General features: G+C 49.8%; 1 protein-coding gene across 23 annotated transcripts in view; it reads right to left on the bottom strand.

Moving 5' to 3' along the window:
* The window catches only part of ODF2 (outer dense fiber of sperm tails 2), a 37,043-nt gene that overhangs the window by 11,007 nt on the left and 6,439 nt on the right, over window positions 1-19,597 (bottom strand). For 16 of the 23 annotated variants that reach the window (XM_082695816.1, XM_082695832.1, XM_082695833.1 and 13 more), the window contains 10 exons: window positions 14,784-14,954; window positions 13,783-13,943; window positions 12,908-13,037; window positions 12,182-12,313; window positions 5,204-5,275; window positions 3,463-3,534; window positions 3,225-3,341; window positions 2,513-2,698; window positions 1,977-2,086; window positions 357-492 (listed from right to left, as the gene is read on the bottom strand). In XM_082695816.1, coding sequence (XP_082551942.1) covers window positions 357-492; window positions 1,977-2,086; window positions 2,513-2,698; window positions 3,225-3,341; window positions 3,463-3,534; window positions 5,204-5,275; window positions 12,182-12,313; window positions 12,908-13,037; window positions 13,783-13,943; window positions 14,784-14,954 — 1,287 coding nt within the window. The remainder of the gene's footprint in view (window positions 1-356; window positions 493-1,976; window positions 2,087-2,512; window positions 2,699-3,224; window positions 3,342-3,462; window positions 3,535-5,203; window positions 5,276-12,181; window positions 12,314-12,907; window positions 13,038-13,782; window positions 13,944-14,783; window positions 14,955-19,597) is intronic. The other 7 variants (XM_082695827.1, XM_082695838.1, XM_082695836.1 and 4 more) reach the window with 1 other exon arrangement.

The raw sequence follows: 19,597 nt of genomic DNA, 5'->3' as shown, positions 1-19,597 counted from the left end.
AAGTGGTCAGAACTTGATCCAGGCCTTTATTTATGTCTTTATTTTAAAGATTTTATTTATACACTTGAGAGGGAGAGGGAGAAGCAGACTCCCCACAGAGCAGAGGGTCCGACACTGGGCTCGATCCTAGGACCCCAAGATCATTACCTGAGCTGAAGGCAGATGCCTAACCGGCTGAGCCACCCAGGCGCCCCAAATCCAGGCCTTTCTGATTCCAGTACAAACCCTCCTACTCATGTCGCTGCCCCCAGGCCCGCCGAAGACCCCTGAGTCATTTCTGGGAGTCTGTCCGGAGTGCCCCGTCAGGGGACCCACTGCCCTCCACCCGTGGTGCGGGCCCCGCTCTCACTACAGACCTTCAGCCTCTCGTTCTCTAGCTTGAACGCGGAGTACTCAGCCGTCTGCCGGTGTAATCTCTCCACCAGGCTGTCCCGATCTTCCCGCATCTTCTCCTCCAACGTTTGTTGTTGGTTTACGAGATCTGTCACCCGGCTGGCAGGTCACAGAGAGCGAGCAAACAAAGAGAAGTGTTATGTGGGTTCTGAGAAGCCCAGGTCTTTGTGTGGAGTGGGGCCAAGTGTTCCACCCCAGTGCCACCTCGTGGCGCCCTGTCTGCTCCTAACTCTCCACTCCGCTGCCTGCTCTGGCCGGGGACTGCCGCTGTGACGGTCCCACATACCGATCCCCTTCTTTCAGCCTTTATGTCTGTCTCCCAGACCACCCCGTCCAGAAGCCTTCTGTGTTCTGATCCTCCCATGAGGCCAAGACGCCACGTGAAGACAAGAACCAGAGATGCGTCCCTTCTCAGATCTCCATGGGCCCCCCTTGGATCTCTCAGCCCAGTAGGTCTTTAAGTTAGGACAGAACTCCCAGGCTGGGTGGTCAGTGACCCCCCGCAACATTCCTCTCCCTTGTTTATGTGTGTGAACATTCTCCTCGCACAGACGAGGAGGGAAAGAAGCCAAGTGCTCACGTGCCCTCACTCCCTTCCCCAACCTCCCAGTCACTCAGCAGGGCTGTGATCCGGCAGCAGAGACCGTGGCCCCACAGGAGCATTTGGGTTTGCAGATGCTTATCGTAACCACAGGCCCCACACAGAACCTTGACACAGTGTGTGCTCTCAGGAATGATCAGTCACGGTGCGTTCAGCGAATACGTGCTAAGCACAGAGCAGGCGCAAGCACGCAGGTCACGTTCGAGCTGGCAAATTCCTTCTCATGCTTAGATACCCAGCGAAGACTTCCCTCCTCAGAGCATCTCTTCCCCAATGCCCCCCCTCCGTACCATGGATCCTTCTACCTTCGTTATGTATCTTCTCCTACCGGACAGAGAACCCTAGGAGGCTGGCAGCTGACAGAGGGCCCGACCCAACAGCACGTTCTCAGAATGTCTGCTAAACTGAGTTGCATCCAGCAAAAGACACTTCAATGAGCTCCCCCCGCCCGTGACTGGCCCAGAGCCCGGGGCGGCTGGGTCTCTGTGGCCTGGTGTTCTCGATCAGAGCGCAGGGTTCACTCCGTGAGGGCAGGGAATGTGGTTGTCTAGTCTCTGTGGTGACCCCCAAGGCCAGCACACAGCCTGGTACAGAGCAGAAGCTCCAGAAATACTTTTCAAATAAATGAGTACATGATTGTAGAGGACACTTTGAGAATGTCTGAATGGTCCCTGGTCCCCAGTGGTGAGAAAGGTGTGGGTTCAGTCCCCTACAAATGGAGGCCACCTTTGCCCCCTACTCTGACCTACCAACTGTCTGTTGGGCAGACAACAGAGAGAAGACGGGTATTTCCAGTGGCTCCCAGCCCTCTGTGTGCAGAGGGCTGCCAGCCCCTCAACCCAGTGCACCCCCTGGTGGCAAGGCCACCCAGCAGCCCTGAGGGCGCCGGGCCCCTGCCTCAGCTGCCAGCCGCCCCCCCCACCCCCGCACCGTGCACCCGCTTCCCTCCATCAGCCCGTGCACCCTTGCCTAACACACGTACTCATTCAGGACGATAATTTCCAGCTCAAGGTCTCCCTTGTCTTTCACAACCTGATTGTAGCGGCTCCTCCATGATTCCAGAGTGGATAAAGCTTCAGCGACATAAAGATCCTAGGAACAGGGGACAACAGGACCTGTCAGCCCGGCGACAGTGCTGAGGCCAAGGGACCTGGGTGCCCGGCTCACCCTCCTCACCCCTGCAGTCCCTTTCCAGAGAGCATCAGGGGTGACTGAACTCAGCAGAAGCTTCTAGATTTCCAGCAATCAGATGCACTCTGTTTGTAAAGCCTTCCTTAACTGTCATTCCTGTGCATGATCCCGACGAGGCTCAAGTGTCCCCTCCAGCGTCCCTGGCCAGCCGCCCACCCTGGCCGGCCGCCCACCCTGGCCAGCCGCCCGCCGTGGTCAGCCGCCCGCCCGGCTTCCATCCTTTGCCCCATTTACCCACCCACCTCCTCCCCACTCCCCAGCACGGCCCCCTCCAGCCATCACACAGCCGAGCCAGCACCCCCGGCCTCCAGCCCCGGCCGCCCTCACCTTGTCGGCAAGTTGCACGTGCAGCTGCTCAGCATACTCCTCGCTCTTCTCAGCTCGCTCCTTCTGGGCTCGGATGGCCTTCTTTAAGGTTTCTTTGTCTCGGTCTCCCTTTTGCTTTAATTCCTTCAGCTGCTCCATGATGGCCTCCACTTCCGCCTTGTGCTGGTTCCCACTGCGCTCCAGGTTCTGGGAGCGCAGGGCCAGAAGCAGGTGGGGGGGTGTAGGGAGACAAGAATGAAGGGGAGGGGGGGGACCAGGGAAAAGCAGCGGTGAGGAAGAGAGAGAGAGAAAATCTGGGTCACCCGCTGGCTGGGGGCCTAGTGCTCTCAAAGGCAGGCCTGGGACGGGGGTCATTCCCAGCGCCCCATGGCATCTCTCCAGATCGCTGAACCCATCGGGGCTGAATGTTAGGACAGAACTCCATTCCCTCTCCCGAGGGAGTTACGAGACCAGACGGCCTAAGGGATTAAGTGGTCGGCTCTGGGTCAAGGCACCCAACCTGGTCACTGCAGGGAAGGGCACCCAGGGGGAGTGTCTGGGCCACTCCAGGGCCTACTACCCTTGCCATTGTCCCAGTCTCTCTCCACAGACCGAGTGCACTGGCAGCCAATGCCCCATAAACTGTCGGGGCAGAGCCTTCCTGAGTGGGGCCCACCGCCCTGGGACTGCCATGCCCCAGCCCCTGCCTCCCACCCACGGGGCGGGCAGGTACCTTGATCTGCATGCACAGGCGACTGTTCTCTGCCTCCTTGCACCGGAGCTGGGCCTGCAAATGCCCACGCATGGACTCCATGGATTTCGAAAGCTCCGATGCGGTCTTTGCTTGAGCCTTTGGAGAGATGGAGAATGCGACAGAGCCAGCATTTGAACCCACATCTCTGGCTCCAGTGCACACTCTGCACACCAAGCTCTACTGGCCCGTAAGGAGGAGCAACCATAAGGGATGGTACCTTCTCGCATTGTATTTCCTGGAGTAGCTCTTCTACCTCCTTGTCTTTGTCTTGCAGGAGTAACAGCAGGCGCTAGAGAGAACACACAGGGCTCTGAGCTCCCGGAGAAGGGCAAGCAAGCCGGGCCCAGTGCGGGGGGACAGCCACTCCTGTGAGCGCCCGGCCCCCAGGGCCCAAGATCCCGAATACACCAGCCCACATCACAGAGATCTTGGCAGGAGGCACCCAATATCTGTATTAAATATTTAAGACAACAGACATGTTACTGGTCTTGCAATTTAAAGTAATGTGAGGGGTGTGTGGGTGGCTCAGTCGGTTAAGCGTTCAACTCTTGATTTCAGCTCAGGTCTTTAATTTCAGGGTCATAAGTTCAAGCCCCATGTTGGGCTCCACGCCATGGAGCCTACTTAAATAATAATATTAATAATAATTAAAAAATAAATAGGGGCACCTAGGTGACTCAGTCAGTTAAGCAGTCTGACTCTTGCTTTCAGCTCAAGTCACTGAAACTGAGCCCCACAGCAGGCTCTGCGCTCAGTGGCAAGCTCGCTTCAAGATTCTCTCCCTCTGCACCCTCCCCCAGCTCACAGATGCGCTCTCGCTATCTCAGATAAATAAATGTTAAAAATAAATAAATAGGGTCGCCTGGGTGGCTCAGCAGGTTAGAGCCTCTGCCTTCGGCTCAGGTCATGATCCCAGGGTCCTGGGATCGAGCCCCACATCGGGCTCTCTGCTCGGCAGGGAACCTGCTTCTCCCTCTCTCTCTGCCTGTCTCTCTGCTTACTTGTGATCTCTGTCAAATAAATAAATAAAATCTTAAAAAACAAACAAATAAATAAATAAATAGAATACCGTTAGCTGGGGGAAACCATGAAAAACAAAACAAAAATGCTAAAGAATCCTCATAATACCCCAGCCAAAGAGAAGCACTGTTAAAATATATTAAAAAGTCTCATGCATATTTTGTTCCATAACCTACAATCCTACATTGACCATAATGTGATTAAATCTTCTACTTCTTTTGGAACAGCAGCTTAAAGTTTCAATTTACTAGCTTATCATAATTTGATTCCCAGCCTCTCACACTGGGAATACAGATTTGGGCATTATCTCCTTCACTGCCAAATCTCCCACTGGAAGGGGCCCTAAGGGCCGAGGGCCACACGTGGGAAACATGGCCTCCATCCTCCTCCTCTCGCTTGGCCATGAATACCTCAATTGCTCCAAAAGGTTTTGGAGTTAATTCAGTCAACTTTTTTTGTACAGCCCAGCCTGTTTCCCAGTTTATCTGGTCCCCCATCACTCGCTACGTTTGTTTCTGGCACCCACTAACATGGTGAGGAACTGAGGGTTCCATGGACCGGACTTTGGTGTGTGCTGCCTTGGGAGAGATTCCTAGAATCATAATTGTTGAGTCAAAGAGTCTGAATCTTTTGATGGCTTTTAATCCATAACACAAAGAAAGCAGTTCAAGGAACAGACACTGATAGTGGATCAGTGCAGCCGCAGCAGCAGCAGCGTCCCTCATGTTGTGCTCAGCATGCTGGTTCAAGCTCCCAAGGGATCAGCTAGACAAACCCAGTGGAGCAGGCAGGATAGGAGACATCAGCCCATCTTACAGATCATGAAACTAAGACCCAAAGAAATGTCAGAGCGAGGCTCCAGCGCAGCTGCTCCAGGCCCGCCCCTCTGCGTACTGTTGCCTATAAGCCACTAGAGCCGGCAGGGGGCGCTGTGTTACCGCTTTCTCTGAGTCCGCCTCTGCCAGCCGTTTGAGTAGTGCTCCTTGTTGCTCCATCAGCTTATCCGAATCCTTTAAAGGAAGACACAGGGAGAGCCAAGAGGTTAAGCAATGAAGCCAGATGTCTGGATTCTTTACCTTTTCTAAAATATAGGGGTCATAAATAAATTGCAATCTCGTAATATTCAGTGAACCACTAAGGCTAAAGTCCCCTAGTCCATCTCCAAACCCCACTCCACTGTTACTCATTTGATGAATGTCCTGCCTGTCCTTTCTCCACGCATTTACATATAGCTACACCTAGAGAAATGGTATCTTTTGGGGGTGGGAGGAAAGGATCTATGGGTGGGGCGCCTGGGTGGCTCAGTGGTTAAGCCGCTGCCTTCGGCTCAGGTCATGATCTCAGGGTCCTGGGATCGAGTCCCGCATCGGGCTCTCTGCTCAGCAGGGAGCCTGCTTCCTCCTCTCTCTCTCTCTGCCTGCCTCTCTGCCTACTTGTGATTTCTCTCTGTCAAATAAATAAATAAAATCTTTAAAAAAAAAAAAAAAAAAAAAAAAAAAAAAGGATCTATGGGTGATTTTACCAAAATGATAACATATTGTATTTTTTAACATATTATATTTTTGAGCCACTACTTGATTTTTTAAAAAAATTTTTAAAGATTTTATTTATTTATTTGTGTGAGAGAGAGCATAAGCGGGGTGAAGGGCAGAAGGAGAAGCGGACTGTCCACTGAGCGGGGTGCCTGATGTGGGGGTGGATCCTGGGACTGGGACCTGGGCTAAAGATAGATGTTCAACCAACTGAGGCACCCAGGTGCCCTGACTACTTGATTTTTTTAAAAACAGCTTTATTGAGAGGCAACTGGCTGGTTCAGTGGGTAGAGTGAATGACTGTTAAGATTAAAAAATTTTTTAATCTTTTTTTTTTTTTAAGAGTTCATTCATTTGTTTGTCAGAGAGAGAGGGAGGGAGAGAGAACACAAGGAGGAGGAGAGCAGGCAGAGGGAGAAGCAGGCTCCCTGCTGAGCATGGAGCCCAACGTGGAACTCAATCCCAGGGTCATGGGATCATGACCTGAGCCAAAGGCAGATGCTTAACTGACTGAGCCCCAAAATTTTAAAAAAATCTTAAAAAACAAAACAAAGGGGTACCTGGGTGGCTCAGTGGGTTAAAGCCTCTGCCTTTGGCTCAGGTCATGATCTCAGGGTCCTGAGATCGAGCCCCCCATCAGGCTCTCTGCTCTTTCTGCCTGCCTCTCTGCCTACTTGTGATCTCGGTCTCTTAAATAAATAAATAAAATCATTTTTTAAAAAATCAAACAAGAATCCCCACACGTACAGATACATAAGTATCTGCCTTTAGCTTAGGTCATGAATCTAGGGTCCTAGGGTCCTGGGATCAGCAGGGAGCCTGCTTCTCCCTCTGCCTGCTGCTCCCCCTGCTTGTTCTCTCTCTCTCTCTGACAAATAAATAAAACCTTAAAAACAAGCAAAAACCGAAACAACTTCATTGAGATGAAAATTCAAATACATACAAGTCACCCATTTAAAATGCTAACTTGGTGGGCGCCTGGGTGGCTCAGTGGGTTAAGCCTCTGCCTTCGGCTCAGGTCATGATCCCAGGGTCCTGGGATCAAGCCCCACATCGGGCTCTCTGCTCAGCAGGGAGCCTGCTTCTTCCTTTCTCTCTCTGCCTGCCTCTCTGACTACTTGTGATCTATCTGTCAAATAAATAAATAAAAATCTTAAATAAAATAAAATGCTAACTTGGGGGGCACCTGGGTGGCTCAGTGGGTTAAAGCCTCTGCCTTTGGCTCAGGTCATGATCCCAGGGTCCTGGGATAGAGCCCCATATCGGGCTCTCTGCTCAGCAGGGAACCTGCTTTCCTCTCTCTCTCTGCCTGCCTCTCTGCCTACTTGTGATCTCTGTCAAATAAATAAATAAAATCTTAAAAAAAAAAAATGCTAACTTGGGGCACCCGGGTGGCTTGCTTGGTTAGGTGCGTGCCTCTTGGTCGGATGATAATCCCAGGGTTCTGGGATCGAGCCTCGTGTTGGGCTCCCTGCTCGTTGGGGAGCCTGCTTCTCCATCTCCCACTGCTCCTGTTCGTGCATGCACGCTCTATCAAATAAATAAAATCCTTGAAAAATAAATTAAAAAATAAAAAAATGGGCGCCTGGGTGGCTCAGTGGGTTAAGCCTCTGCCTTCAGCTCAGGTCATGATCTCAGGGTCCTGGGATCAAGTCCTGCATCGGGCTCTCTGCTCAGCGGGGAGCCTGCTTTCCCTTCTCTCTCTCTGTCTATTTGTGATCTCTGTCAAATAAATAAATAAAATCTTTTAAAAAAATAAAATAAAATGCACAACTCAATGTTTTTTTGGCATATTGCATTATTAATTTAATTGTGGTTAAAGATTCATAACATAAACCTTGCTGGGGGTGCCTGGGTGGCTCAGTTAGCTAAGCATCTGCCTTCATGAAGCTAAGGTCATGATCCCAGGGTCATGGGACTGAGCCCTCCATCAGGTGCCCTGCTCAGCGGGGAGTCTGCCTCTTGTTCTGTCCTTCCCCGCCCCCACACTTGTGCTTGCAAGTTCTTTCTCTCTCCCAAATAAATAAATAAAATCTTAAAACAAAACGAAATGTAAACCTTGCCATTTTAACATTTTTTAAAGATTTTATTTGTTTATTTGACAGACAGAGATCACATGCAGACAGAGAGAAAGGCAGAGAGAGAGAGGGAAGCAGGCTCCCCACCGAGCAGAGAGCCTGATGCGGGACCCGATCCCAGGACCCTGAGATCATGACCCAAGCCGAAGGCAGTGGCCCAACCCACTGAGCCACCCAGGTGCCCCATTTTAACCATTTTTAAGTGTAAGATTCAGTGGCACAGGGTACATTCACGATGTTGGGCAACCATCGACTACTCGCTAGTTCCAGAACATTTTCATCATCCCAAAGGAAAGCCTACACCTCTTAAAGCAATCTCTTTGTCCCCCTCCCCCAGCCGCCACTAACCTTTCTTCTCTCTAGCATGCCACTGCATTTTATTAAAAATATTTTATTTATTTGACACAGAGAGATCACAAGTAGGCAGAAAGGCAGGCAGGCAGACAGAGAGAAAGAGGAGGAAGCAGGCTCCCTGCCGAGCAGAAAGCCTGACGCAGAACCCGATCCCACGACCCCGAGATCATGACCTGAGCCGAAGGCAGAGAGGATTAACCCACTGAGCCACCCAGGCACCCCATGCATTTTTTTTTTTTTTAAGATTTTATTTATTTACTTGAGTGAGAGAGAGAGCATGAGAGGGGAGAGGCTCAGAGGGAGAAGCAGACTCCCTGCTGAGCAGGGAGCATGATGCAGGACTCGATCCTGAGACTCCAGAATCCTGACCTGAGCGGAAGGCGGTGACTTAACAAACGGAGCCAGCCAGGTGGCCTGCCACTGCATTTTTAACCTCTCCCATGCATGGCCTCCGGGTGATGTTCACCAGTGGGTTGCACAACTGCAAACAGTGCAGTAATGGACTGGGCTGGGCTGGGCACGTACATGTCTCTGTGGCTGACACAAAGAGGAGGAATGCCGGGGCCAGACTTGTGAGCTGAAATGACCTACAAAATGCCTGCACGGATTTGCAAGGCTATAGGCAGGACAGGGGACCCTGGGCGGCAGGCCAGTCTGTGCCAGCAAGACTCCCACTGTTCTAGCTTGCATTCTTCTTTTCTTTTTCTACAAGTTTTTATTTATTTATTTGACACAGAAAGAGAGATTACAAGTAGGCCGAAAAGCAGGCAGAGGGAGAGGAGGAAGCAGGCTCCCCGCGGAGCAGAGAGCCTGATGTGGGACTAGATCCCAGGACCCGAGATCATGACCTGAGCCAAAGGCAGAGGCTTAACCCACTGAACCACTCAGGCGCCCTAGCTTGCATTTTTCTAATTACTCATATGTTTATCAGCCACTGAGTTCTCTCTTCCCCCAAATGCTGCTCCCGCTTGCCCATCTTCCCAACAGGCTGTGCCTGCGAACCTTCTGTATTCTTCCCTAGAGAGGGGCTTGCTCTCCCTTTTCCTCTCAGGCTCAATGTTCCCTGCACAAGCCAGAACAGGACTGGGAGCGGAGAGAAGCCAGCACTGTGGTTTCTCTAGCAACAGGGAGGCAAACACAGGATCAAAGCTTAGGCCGGAAGCTGCTCTCACTGTCCTTTATGCTGGGTCTTCTGAGCATCCAGGGGACACCACACAAGCTAACAGTCTCACCAAGTCCCCCATTCTAAGGAGCCCTGCACTACCACCACGCCCATTCTCAGAACAGGAGATCGAGGCTGGGAGCAGCGAGGGGAGCTGAGAGAGCTCACACAGCCGGAAGTGGCAGAACTGGGCCTAGGCCAATGGACACCACTAAGCGTCCTTAGCAAGCACCGAGATGTGCGGGGAGGAGGTCCTGTCCCAAGTGGCCCATGGGGAGGACGAGGTAGGAGCCTGGACTGAACACACAGCACCTGCTATGGGTAGGAGTCCAAATTGGCTGATCCTTCATCTCTAAAGGGAGATTCTGGAATTCCAGGACAGGAGAAGCTAAGGGGTCAAAAGAGAAAAAACTGCATACGAAGAGGTTTTCTGGGGGCCACAGTCCCAGGACCACAGCAGCAGCACTGACCACCTACCATTTACCAAGCACGTGCTGGGTGCCGAGCTGTATGCTCTTCCCTCAACCTTGTCCTCACGTGACGCCACGCGGAAGATGACAGCCTTCCCATTTTACAGGTGGGAAAGCTGAGGCCCAGGAGGGTTAAAACTTGCCCATCTAAGAACACTGAGCCAGACATTAAACAGGTATTAATGATTTTAAGAGCATAATTTAGCTGTAACTAATAAAACTGACAGGAATATATTCTAGAAACTCTCGGATATACCAGGATAGTGTACACGAATGCCCAAAATAACATTGCTTGTAAGAGCAAACTGAAAATAATATCTCCATCAACAAAAGAAAGGATAAATTGTGGTACTCATAAAATGGAACATAGCAGTGAAAATTAACTACCTTAGGCCTTAGGAATAAAAGTGGATGGATCTCAAAAATATTGAGGGGGGCACCTGGGTATCCCTGTCAGTTAAGTGTCCGACTCCTGGTTTTGGCTCAGATGATGATCTCAGCGTCCTGAGATCAAGTTCTGCCCAGCGCTCTGCTCAGTGGGGAGTCTGCTTGAGATTCTCTCTCTCTCTCTCTCCCTCCCCCTGCTCTCAACCTCAAATAAATAAATAAGTCTTTTAAAAATATATATGGAGTGGGGCGCCTGGGTGGCTCAGTGGGTTAAGCCGCTGCCTTCGGCTCGGGTCATGATCTCAGAGTCCTGGGATCGAGTCCCACATTGGGCTCTCTGCTCAGCAGAGAGCCTGCTTCCCTCTCTCTCTCTGCCTGCCTCTCCATCTACTTGTGATTTATCTCTGTCAAATAAATAAATAAAATCTTTAAAATATATATATATATATGGAGTGAAAAAAAGAAAACTCAGAAGAAGGCACATGGAACAACAGTATTTATGTAAAGTTTGAAAACACGTTAAACAATATTGTATGTCACTTAGGGACATACACATAAATGATAAAGATGGTCAGATTGAAGATAAAGGATCCCTCTGATAAGCTTATCACCAAAGGAGACACAGGAGGGATTTAAATAACTACATGGATAAGATTTTGTTTGGAAAGCTGGCCGGTGAGACCACCACTTTGTATTACCCTTTTTTTTTTAAGAATTTATTTATTGGGGGGCGCCTGGGTGGCTCAGTGGGTTAAAGCCTCTGCCTTCGGCTCAGGTCATGATCCCAGGGTCCTGGGATCGAGCCCCACATCGGGCTCTCTGCTCTGCAGGGAGCCTGCTTCTTCCTCTCTCTCTCTCTCTGCCTGCCTCTCTGCCTACTTGTGATCTCTGTCTGTCAAATAAATAAATAAAATCTTAAAAAAAAAATTTATTTATTGGGGCACCTGGGTGACTCAGTCCTTAAGCAGCTAGCTTGGGCTCAGGTCATGATCCGAGTCCTGGGATCGAGCCCCAAATCGGGCTCCTTGCTCAGTGGGAAGCCTGCTTCTCCCTCTCCCACTCCCCCTGCCTGTGTATTTCCTCTCTAACTGGGTCTCTCTCTGTCAAATAAGTAAAATCTTTAAATAAAAAGGAAAAAAAAAAAGAGGGGGGACCTGGGTGGCTCAGTGGGTTAAAGCCTCTGCCTTCAACTCAGGTCATGATCTCAGGGTCCTGGGATTGAACCCCTTGTTGGGCTCTCTGCTCAGCAGGGAGCCTGCTTCTCCCTCTTTCTGTCTACTTGCGATCTCTGTCAGTCAAATAAATAAATACATTTTTTTTTTAAAATGAAGATTTAAAAAATTTAAAAGAAAAAGAAAAATCATTTGACAGAGAGAGGAAGGAGAGCACAAGCAGGAAGAGGCAGGATGATCTTTCTCTGCGTCAAATAAATAAATAAATTTTTAAAATATATATTAAATACTAATTTTTTAAATCCAAACAAGAAGTTGGCAATGCTAAAAAACAAACAAACAAAAAACACAAGAACACCACACTACAGTCTTTCTTTTGTTTGAACCCAACAGGGAGACTACTGTTTTACCATGGGTCTTACCAGAATCATTCGCTAACACAGAGTATCATCAGGAACCCACATCTTTTTTAAGAAAACAAAGTGCTACCGTCTGTCACCCCCGAGCCATCCTCTGTTGAAGCAAGGACCGAGCCATTCCCTGCCACCAGTCCTTCCGGTGCCCCAGCTCCAGCTTTGACAGCTAAGGCAGCACCCTCTGCCAGGTGCCCCCAACTTCACGGGAAGACCCATCTTCCCGCAGCCCTCTCAGGGGAGACACAGAGAGTACCTTCTTGATGTCACAGGGGAGGAGCTGAGGCTCCGAGCAGACAGGCCTGCCATGCCTCTGGCTCACCGGGGCGGTCAAGGCCAGAAGCTCACCTCTTTGCAGTGCTGTTCCCTCAGCAGGTCTCGGAGGGTGCGGTTGGTCTCTTCAAATGTGCTCAGCTTCTGCAGGAGAAGTTCCTTCTGCCTCGTTAGGGTGTTGATGTCCGTGCAGGTCATTTGTTTCTCCTGGAAGACAGCAGGAAGACCTTACAAGGTACAGAGGGAGAAGGGAGGAGGGCGTGGAGGAAGGCCCCTCTTAAGAGGTGCGGGTGCCAGGAAGTCCAGGGAGAAAGCCCCAAGTTGTGTCCAGGGCCGCAGATGGGGTGGTCGTGGTTCACGGGCAGGCTTCCCAGAGGAGATGGACCCAGGATGGGAGCAGGAGCTCAGTCAGCTGAGAGCAACAAGTGGGGAGAAGGGCTGGGGGCTGAGGGTGGGCAAGTGCAGTCAGGGCAGGCTTCCTGGAGGAAGTGGAGGAAGACACCTGGTGGCCGATACTTGCAGGAATCAAACTGTGGCTGACACTTGCAGGAATCAGACTTATGCCTTGACTCACTGTGATCCCAGGAGACCCATGACGAGGTCTCCTCAAAGACCCTGGCCACCAGAGGTCATCCTCAAGGATCAGGCCCCGGAAGTGAGAGTGGGGGTGGGGGCTGAGGAGTCAACTGTGTCCTCCCCTGGCCTGCAGATGTCATAAAGTCAGCCTGATGACTGCGTAAAGACCCCTCCCCAGCTTGCAACTTGCCCGCCTCTGGGCTCAGTCCTCTGCCTGCCACCCACCGTCTTCAGCTTCCCGATAGTGTCCTTCAAGGCCATGACTTGCTTGGCAGCAGCAGCCCCATCCATTTCAGCTTCTACCAGCTTGGACATGAGGCACTCCTTCTCCTGCTGGAGGTGTTTCTTCTGAAGCCTGGGGCCAGAAAGAATCAGTGCTCTGTGAGCCTTCCTAGGCCCCTGCCCGCCCAGAGCTCTGAGGCTCGCCTCACAATGCCTTTCGAGGCTGCTCTCCCAGTCAGGGAACAGTGGCGGGGGGGGGGGGGCAGGCGGGCTCCTGGAAGGCCACCTGGGCACCAGAGCAGGGCTTTTACCTCAGCTGACATGATGCCATCCATGGCCCTGCTCGCCTCTCAGCCACTAGCATCACCCCTGTCCCCAGCCACCGCCACAGCCTCGTTACCCCCACCTTAGATCTGCTTCGGAGCCGTCCCATCCGCTCTTCAGCCCGGAGCCACGGCTGTCCCAACACTCCCAGCTTTGGAAACCCTTCCATGGCTCCTCGATGCGAACTCCCTAGAGCCACTGCTGAGAACGGCCCCTGCCAACCTCCACGGCCCTCCCCTGCCCTCTGCCCACACCTCTCCTCACCGCGGCCTGCTTTCGCCAATTCCCCCCTTGGGGCTTTTCACTCGAGACCCCACATGCTTTCTTACCCAACACCTACTGCCTATCTCTTGACCCCCCCTGCAGGGCTCTCTTTTAAATGTCGCTGGTTCCAGAAAGTCTGCCTTGCCCCCACGGCACCCTATGGGGTCCTTGTCCTCACAGCATGAACCACTGAATCACTAGCTTGTGAAGCCTGGGCGACACTGTGACCCGGGGCCGGCGCCTGGGGTGGCCGGGCGGGCAGAACGTACTCCAGGGCAGGGCCGCCTTACATGGTGAAGTCCTTCTCCTCCCTGATGCGCTCGATGTTGTGCCTCAGCACCGTGTTCTCGTGCTCGGTCTCGGCCAGCTCATGGGCCACCTCCTCCAGCTCCTCCTTTCGCTCTTCCAGGAACCTCTTGGCCATCTGGCGCTCACCCTTCTGCATCTTGACCTGTGCGGGAGCACGCAGGCAGGGGCCTCTGAGGGGAGGCTCCTCTGCCGCCACATTGCTAGGCCTGTGGCTTTGGACCAGTTAAGGGCACCTCCGATTGACAGACACACGGGCACTTGGGTCCTGTGGGGCGCAATCTCGGTTGATCTCGGTGAACACTGTTCATCTCACTGTCACTGAGAAAAACCAAGTACAGAGAGCCCGAGTGGCGGACGTGCTGGCTGGGGACCGAGCCAGGATACAAACCGTGGTTCAGCTGGCACACCACAGCAAGATGTCACAAAAAGACCCGCGCCCTGCGGGCTTTGGAGAAAGGGCTGTTGCCAGGCAGCCGGCCCCGGGTTCTCCAGGTGGGCCTGTGAGCCCCGAATGCAGGGCGAGGGACTGGAGACACAGGCCGCGCCAGCTGTCAAGACATGGGTCCCTTGCCCTGATCCCGCCCAAAGACACAGCCCACCGAGGCCAAACTTCCTTGGCCTCTTTGGGGCTCTGTTGTTTTTTTAAACTGTTGTGTAGAATGAGAAACACAGGTCCCAGTGTTCCAGTCACGTCGCCTCTAAAATGGGGACGATACCACCACGGGCTTCATCTACGGCTGTGACAAGTCAAACCAGGGGCATCTGTACAGAGGCACTGGGTGGGGTCAGAGCCGGGCTCTGGGCTAAGTGCTCGATGGAGGGGGCCCAGGTTGCCCGGGCTACCTCCTCAGAGGCATGTGAAGCCCTGGGCAGCCCACCGAGAAGTATGGGAGGCCCGCAGGCGGACCGACCGAAGGAAGCCATCCTGGGCGGTGTGTCACATCCTCAGGGCACGAGCTATTCCGGCCCCCACCCCCCTCACCTCAGACTTGAGACAACCAACCGCGTTCATTAGACTGTCAATCTTCTTATCATAACGGTTCATTTTACAGTGACCCGAGTCGTCATCTTCCGTAGAGAGGTCACTCAACCGCATCACCGAGACCAGCTTTTCTGAAGATGGTGGCGTGATCTCCAGACAATGAGGTGGATTCTGATGCAGAGGAGGGAGAGACACGTGAACTCATAAGGCAAGGCCGCGAGCATGGGTTCCAGCGCACCTGCTTGTCCACTGGAGACGGGAAGAGCTAAACCACTGAGGGCCCGGTCACAGGGACCCCGGGACAGACAGTGCGCCGGCCCTCTCGATGGAACGTTACCTACCCGTGTTCACACGAGGTTTCTGAAGATTCTCCACCAAGAAATAAACCCGTGTTACAATGTCAAGTTTAGACAAAGGGTAGAACAATATGGGCAAAAATACTAATAACAACCCAAGCTGGCCAAAGTTTGGGGCAATAGATGTTTTCATATACCTAGGGGGAAAGGGAAATTAGTCACAAGTCTTTTTTTTTTTTTCTTTTTTAGAACTTTGACTTTTTTTTTTTTTTAAGATTTTATTTATTTGACAGAGATCACAAGTAGTCAGAGAAGCAGGCAGAGAGAGACAGGGGAAGAAGCAGGCTCCCCGCAGAACAGACAGCCCGATGTGGGGCTCGATCCCAAGACCCTGGGATCATGACGTGAGCCAAAGGCAGAGGCTTTAACCCACTGAACCACCCAGGCGCCCCAGTCAGGAGTCTTTTAAGTGAATGTGAATGCGTGACAGTGGAGAGTTGCGAGTAACCCAAATCTGCTATGAAAAGTATTTTAGGGACAAGTGGGTAAATTTGGTATATGACAGTATGTGATAAATTTGTTAAATGATAATAAGAAATAAAGTTTTTAGGACTAATCAGTATTACTTTGGTTGCAGAGAAAAATAGTATTAGAAATGCATACTGAATAGAGGTCAAAAGGTGTGACACCTGAAAAACATTTAAAGGCATCAGCATAAAAACGTATTTTTTAAATCAAATGCATGTGCCCCTCTGAAAAGTTTATGTAAAGCTACATAATCCTTTGCTTGTAAAACTCCAGAGAGAAAGATATTATAATCTGGAAGCCAGGGTTTCCACGGGTTTTCGGTATGTTGAACTTGACCCTCTCAGTCTTTAAGTTTATTCTGTGGCCTTAAGTAATTGTTATTTCTCATTTTTTTGTACAGTTCTGTGCTCCTCTTAAGCTGACGGGGCCACCCTCCTGGGCCAGTTCCCAGGGGAAGAGGAATGAAAGGAATATTCAGTCAGAGAGTAACTCTCGTGCCCAACAAGTAAGACTTACAGGGTACAAAGTTAAAACTGCATGTGTCCTTTGTCCCAACAATTCTGCTTCGAGGGACTTAGCAAAAATATTTATGGATGTGAATCAATATTTAAAATCAAGGCAAGGGGACGCCTGGGTGGCTCAGTTGGTTAAGCAGCTGCCTTTGGCTCAGGTCATGATCCCAGCGTCCTGGGATCGAGTCCCACATCGGGCTCCTTGCTCCGCAGGGAGCCTGCTTCTCCCTCTGACTCTGCCTTCCACTCTGTCTGCCTGTGCTCGCTTTCGCTCGCGCTCTCTCTCTGACAAATAAATAAATAAAATCTTAAAAAAAATAAAAATAAAAATAATAAAATAAAATAAAATAAAATCAAGGCAAGGATAGAGACGAATGTAGGACCAGATAGTATTAAATACATCACAGTACAAACATACACACAATGGAGTACTACCTTAAAAAATAATGCACGGGGCACCTGGGTGGCTCTGTCGTTAAGCATCTGCCTTCGGCTCAGGTCATGATCCCAGGGTCCTGGGACGGAGGCCCACATCAGGCTCCCTGCTCAGCGGGAAGCCTGCTTCTCCCTCTCCCACTTCCCCTGCTTATGTTCCCTCTCTCTCTGTCTCTCTCTGTCAAATAAATAAAATCTTAAAAAAAAAAAAATTTTTTTTTAAATAATGTGCAATGTAAATATATCAAAAATACGTTTAAAAAGAATATAATAGGGGCGCCTGGGTGGCTCAGTGGGTTAAGCCGCTGCCTTCGGCTCGGGTCATGATCTCAGGGTCCTGGGATCGAGTCCCACATCGGACTCTCTGCTCGGCAGGGAGCCTGCTTCCTCCTCTCTCTCTCTCTCTCTGGCTGCCTCTCTACCTACGTGTGGTCTCTGTCTGTCAAATAAATAAATAAAATCTTAAAAAAAAAAAAAAAAAGAATATAATAAAAAATAAAAAAAGAATACAATGATAAGTATGGTCCTATTGTTACAAAAATCAAAACAAGCAGCCTCTTCATAAGAAGAGATCAGGTAGGCTTCCACCGAGAAGTTCCAGAGGTCTTCTCAGAGCGGTGCGATGACAGGTGGTTTTTACTTTCTTCCTTGTGTTGGTTTGGATTTTCTAGTTTTTCAACAGCGACCATGCATTGCTTTTTTTAAGACAAAAAGTTTGCCATATTTAAAAGTGGACAAGAAAACATTATATGATTGCAATGATATTTTAAAACCCAAAACTACTGCACAGGAAAAAGTGTGACAGTAAATATATCAAAATATTAGCAGTTTCAGGAGGATGTTTCCCCTGGGGATGATAATGACAGCTTTAGGACCAGAGGGGAGCTTCTGGGGATGCTGATGGTGATGTAGTTTCTTAAGTGGGGAAGCAGTTACACAGTATATTCAGTTCGTAAAAATTTATCAATCAAGCAATACACTTCTGACGTGTGTACTTCTTCCTACACGTTTCAAAGCTTTCAAAATTTAATAGCAGCCACATCAGAGTAGTAAGATTACAGGTGATGGTCTGTTTATCTGTATTTTCAACTTCCCATAACAAAAAATAAAAGACTTTCACTAACAGGGTAGAGGAAAAAACCCAGACCTCCTTCCTCCCAAACGTGATCAATCTATACCAGAAGGGGTTTTTAAAAAATCAAACAAAAGGGATGCCTAGGTGGTTCAGTGGGTTAAGCATCTGCCTTCAGCTCAGGTCATGATCACAGGGTCCTGGGATTGAGCCACACATCAGGCGCTCTGCTCAGTAGGGAGCCTGCTTCCTCCTCTCTCTCTGTCTACCTCTCTGCTTACTTGTAATCTCTGTCTGTTAAGTAAATAAATAAAATCTTTTTTAAAAAATCAATTAAGAATCCCCACATGTTGGGGCGCCTGGGTGGCTCAGTGGGTTAAGCTGCTGCCTTCAGCTCAGGTCATGATCTCAGGGTCCTGGGATTGAGTCCCGCATCGGGCTCTCTGCTCAGCAGGGAGCCTGCTTCCTCCTCTCTCTCTGCCTGCCTCTCTGCCTACTTGTGATCTCTCTCTGTCAAATAAATAAATAAAATATTAAAAAAAAAAAAAAAGAATCCCCACATGAACATAGCAGCTTCCAAGGTCCATGGCCAGATCACCCCATATTTCTTCCTCATAGGGTCTTTTTCTCCCTTGTCCACAATGGAAAGGGTCAGGCTAGGTCTTCCCAGAAACAAAGAGCACCACTGGGAAGGGGAAAGGCACTGGCTCAAGAGGGCAGCATGAAATATAGCTACTATCTGAGAGACAAGTCACCTCTCCGGGCTCGTCCATTCCTAGGATTCTGCGGCCAGAGGACTGAAAGCAGACACTGAGCTTTCCAGGGGGGACCATAGCTCCTAGCAACCCTGGTCAATAGGGATGTCAATTTCCATAGTGGCAGATCTTCCATGTATACTTCAAAACTACCAAGTTTTTTCAGTTTTTTTAATAAGTATTGGGGCGCCTGGGTGGCTCAGTGGGTTAAGCTGCTGCCTTCGGCTCAGATCATGATCTCAGGGTCCTGGAATCGAGTCCCGCATCAGGCTCTCTGCTCAGCAGGGAGCCTGCTTCCTTCTCTCTCTCTCTCTGCCTGCCTCTCCATCTACTTGTGATTTCTCTGTCAAATAAATAAAATCTTAAAAAAAAAAAAAATATATATATATATATATATATATTTTTTTTTTTTAATGTAATCTCCACCCCTAACATGGGGCTTGAACTCAAGACCCCAAGATCGAGAATCACACGCTCCACTGACTGAGCCAGCCAGGTGCTCCTAAAAGATCATTTTTAATTATAAAATAGAGTATGCTTGTTATAATGACATTCAAGCAGACCATAAAAAAATAAAGCCCTCCCATCCCAGAGGTAATCACTGCTTACGACTTGTTGTATATCTTTCCAGAAAATGTTATACATATACAAACACATGCATATACACATGGATACAGATGTCCTCTTTCTTTCTTTTTCTTTCTTTTAAATAGTCTCCATGCCCAATGTGGGGCTCAAACTCACGACTCCAAGATTAAGAGCTGTGTGCTCTGTGGACTAAGCCACCTGTGTGCCCCACACATGCTCTTTTTTGCACCAATAGGGCCAAACTCTACATGCTCTGTAGCTTCACACTTCATTATCATTTATAAATATCTACCCCCATCTTTGGATTGTACAGATACATAATGCATGGGTGTTCATAATTTAACCAATACCCTCCTGATAGACATTCAGGTAGCTTGGATTTTTCTCTCTTAAAAACGTCTTGATACACCATCCCTGTACTCTTTTGTGACTTCTTAAGGATAAATTTCTAAGTATAAAATTACAGCATCAATTCCTAGATATAAAACTATAGCATCCCTGGGATGCCTGTCTGGTTCAGTTGGTGGAACGTGCAAATCTTGATCTCGGGGTTATGTGCTAAAGCCCCAAACGGGGTGTAGAGATGGCTTAAAAATTTAAATGTCTGGAAAAAAATTTTTCAAAACTG

The sequence above is a fragment of the Mustela nivalis genome (assembly GCF_964662115.1).
Source record: "Mustela nivalis genome assembly, chromosome: 13".
Lineage (NCBI taxonomy): Eukaryota > Metazoa > Chordata > Mammalia > Carnivora > Mustelidae > Mustela > Mustela nivalis.
The sequence above is the reverse complement of the archived record's forward strand: the minus strand, read 5'-3'. Positions and strand labels throughout refer to the sequence as shown.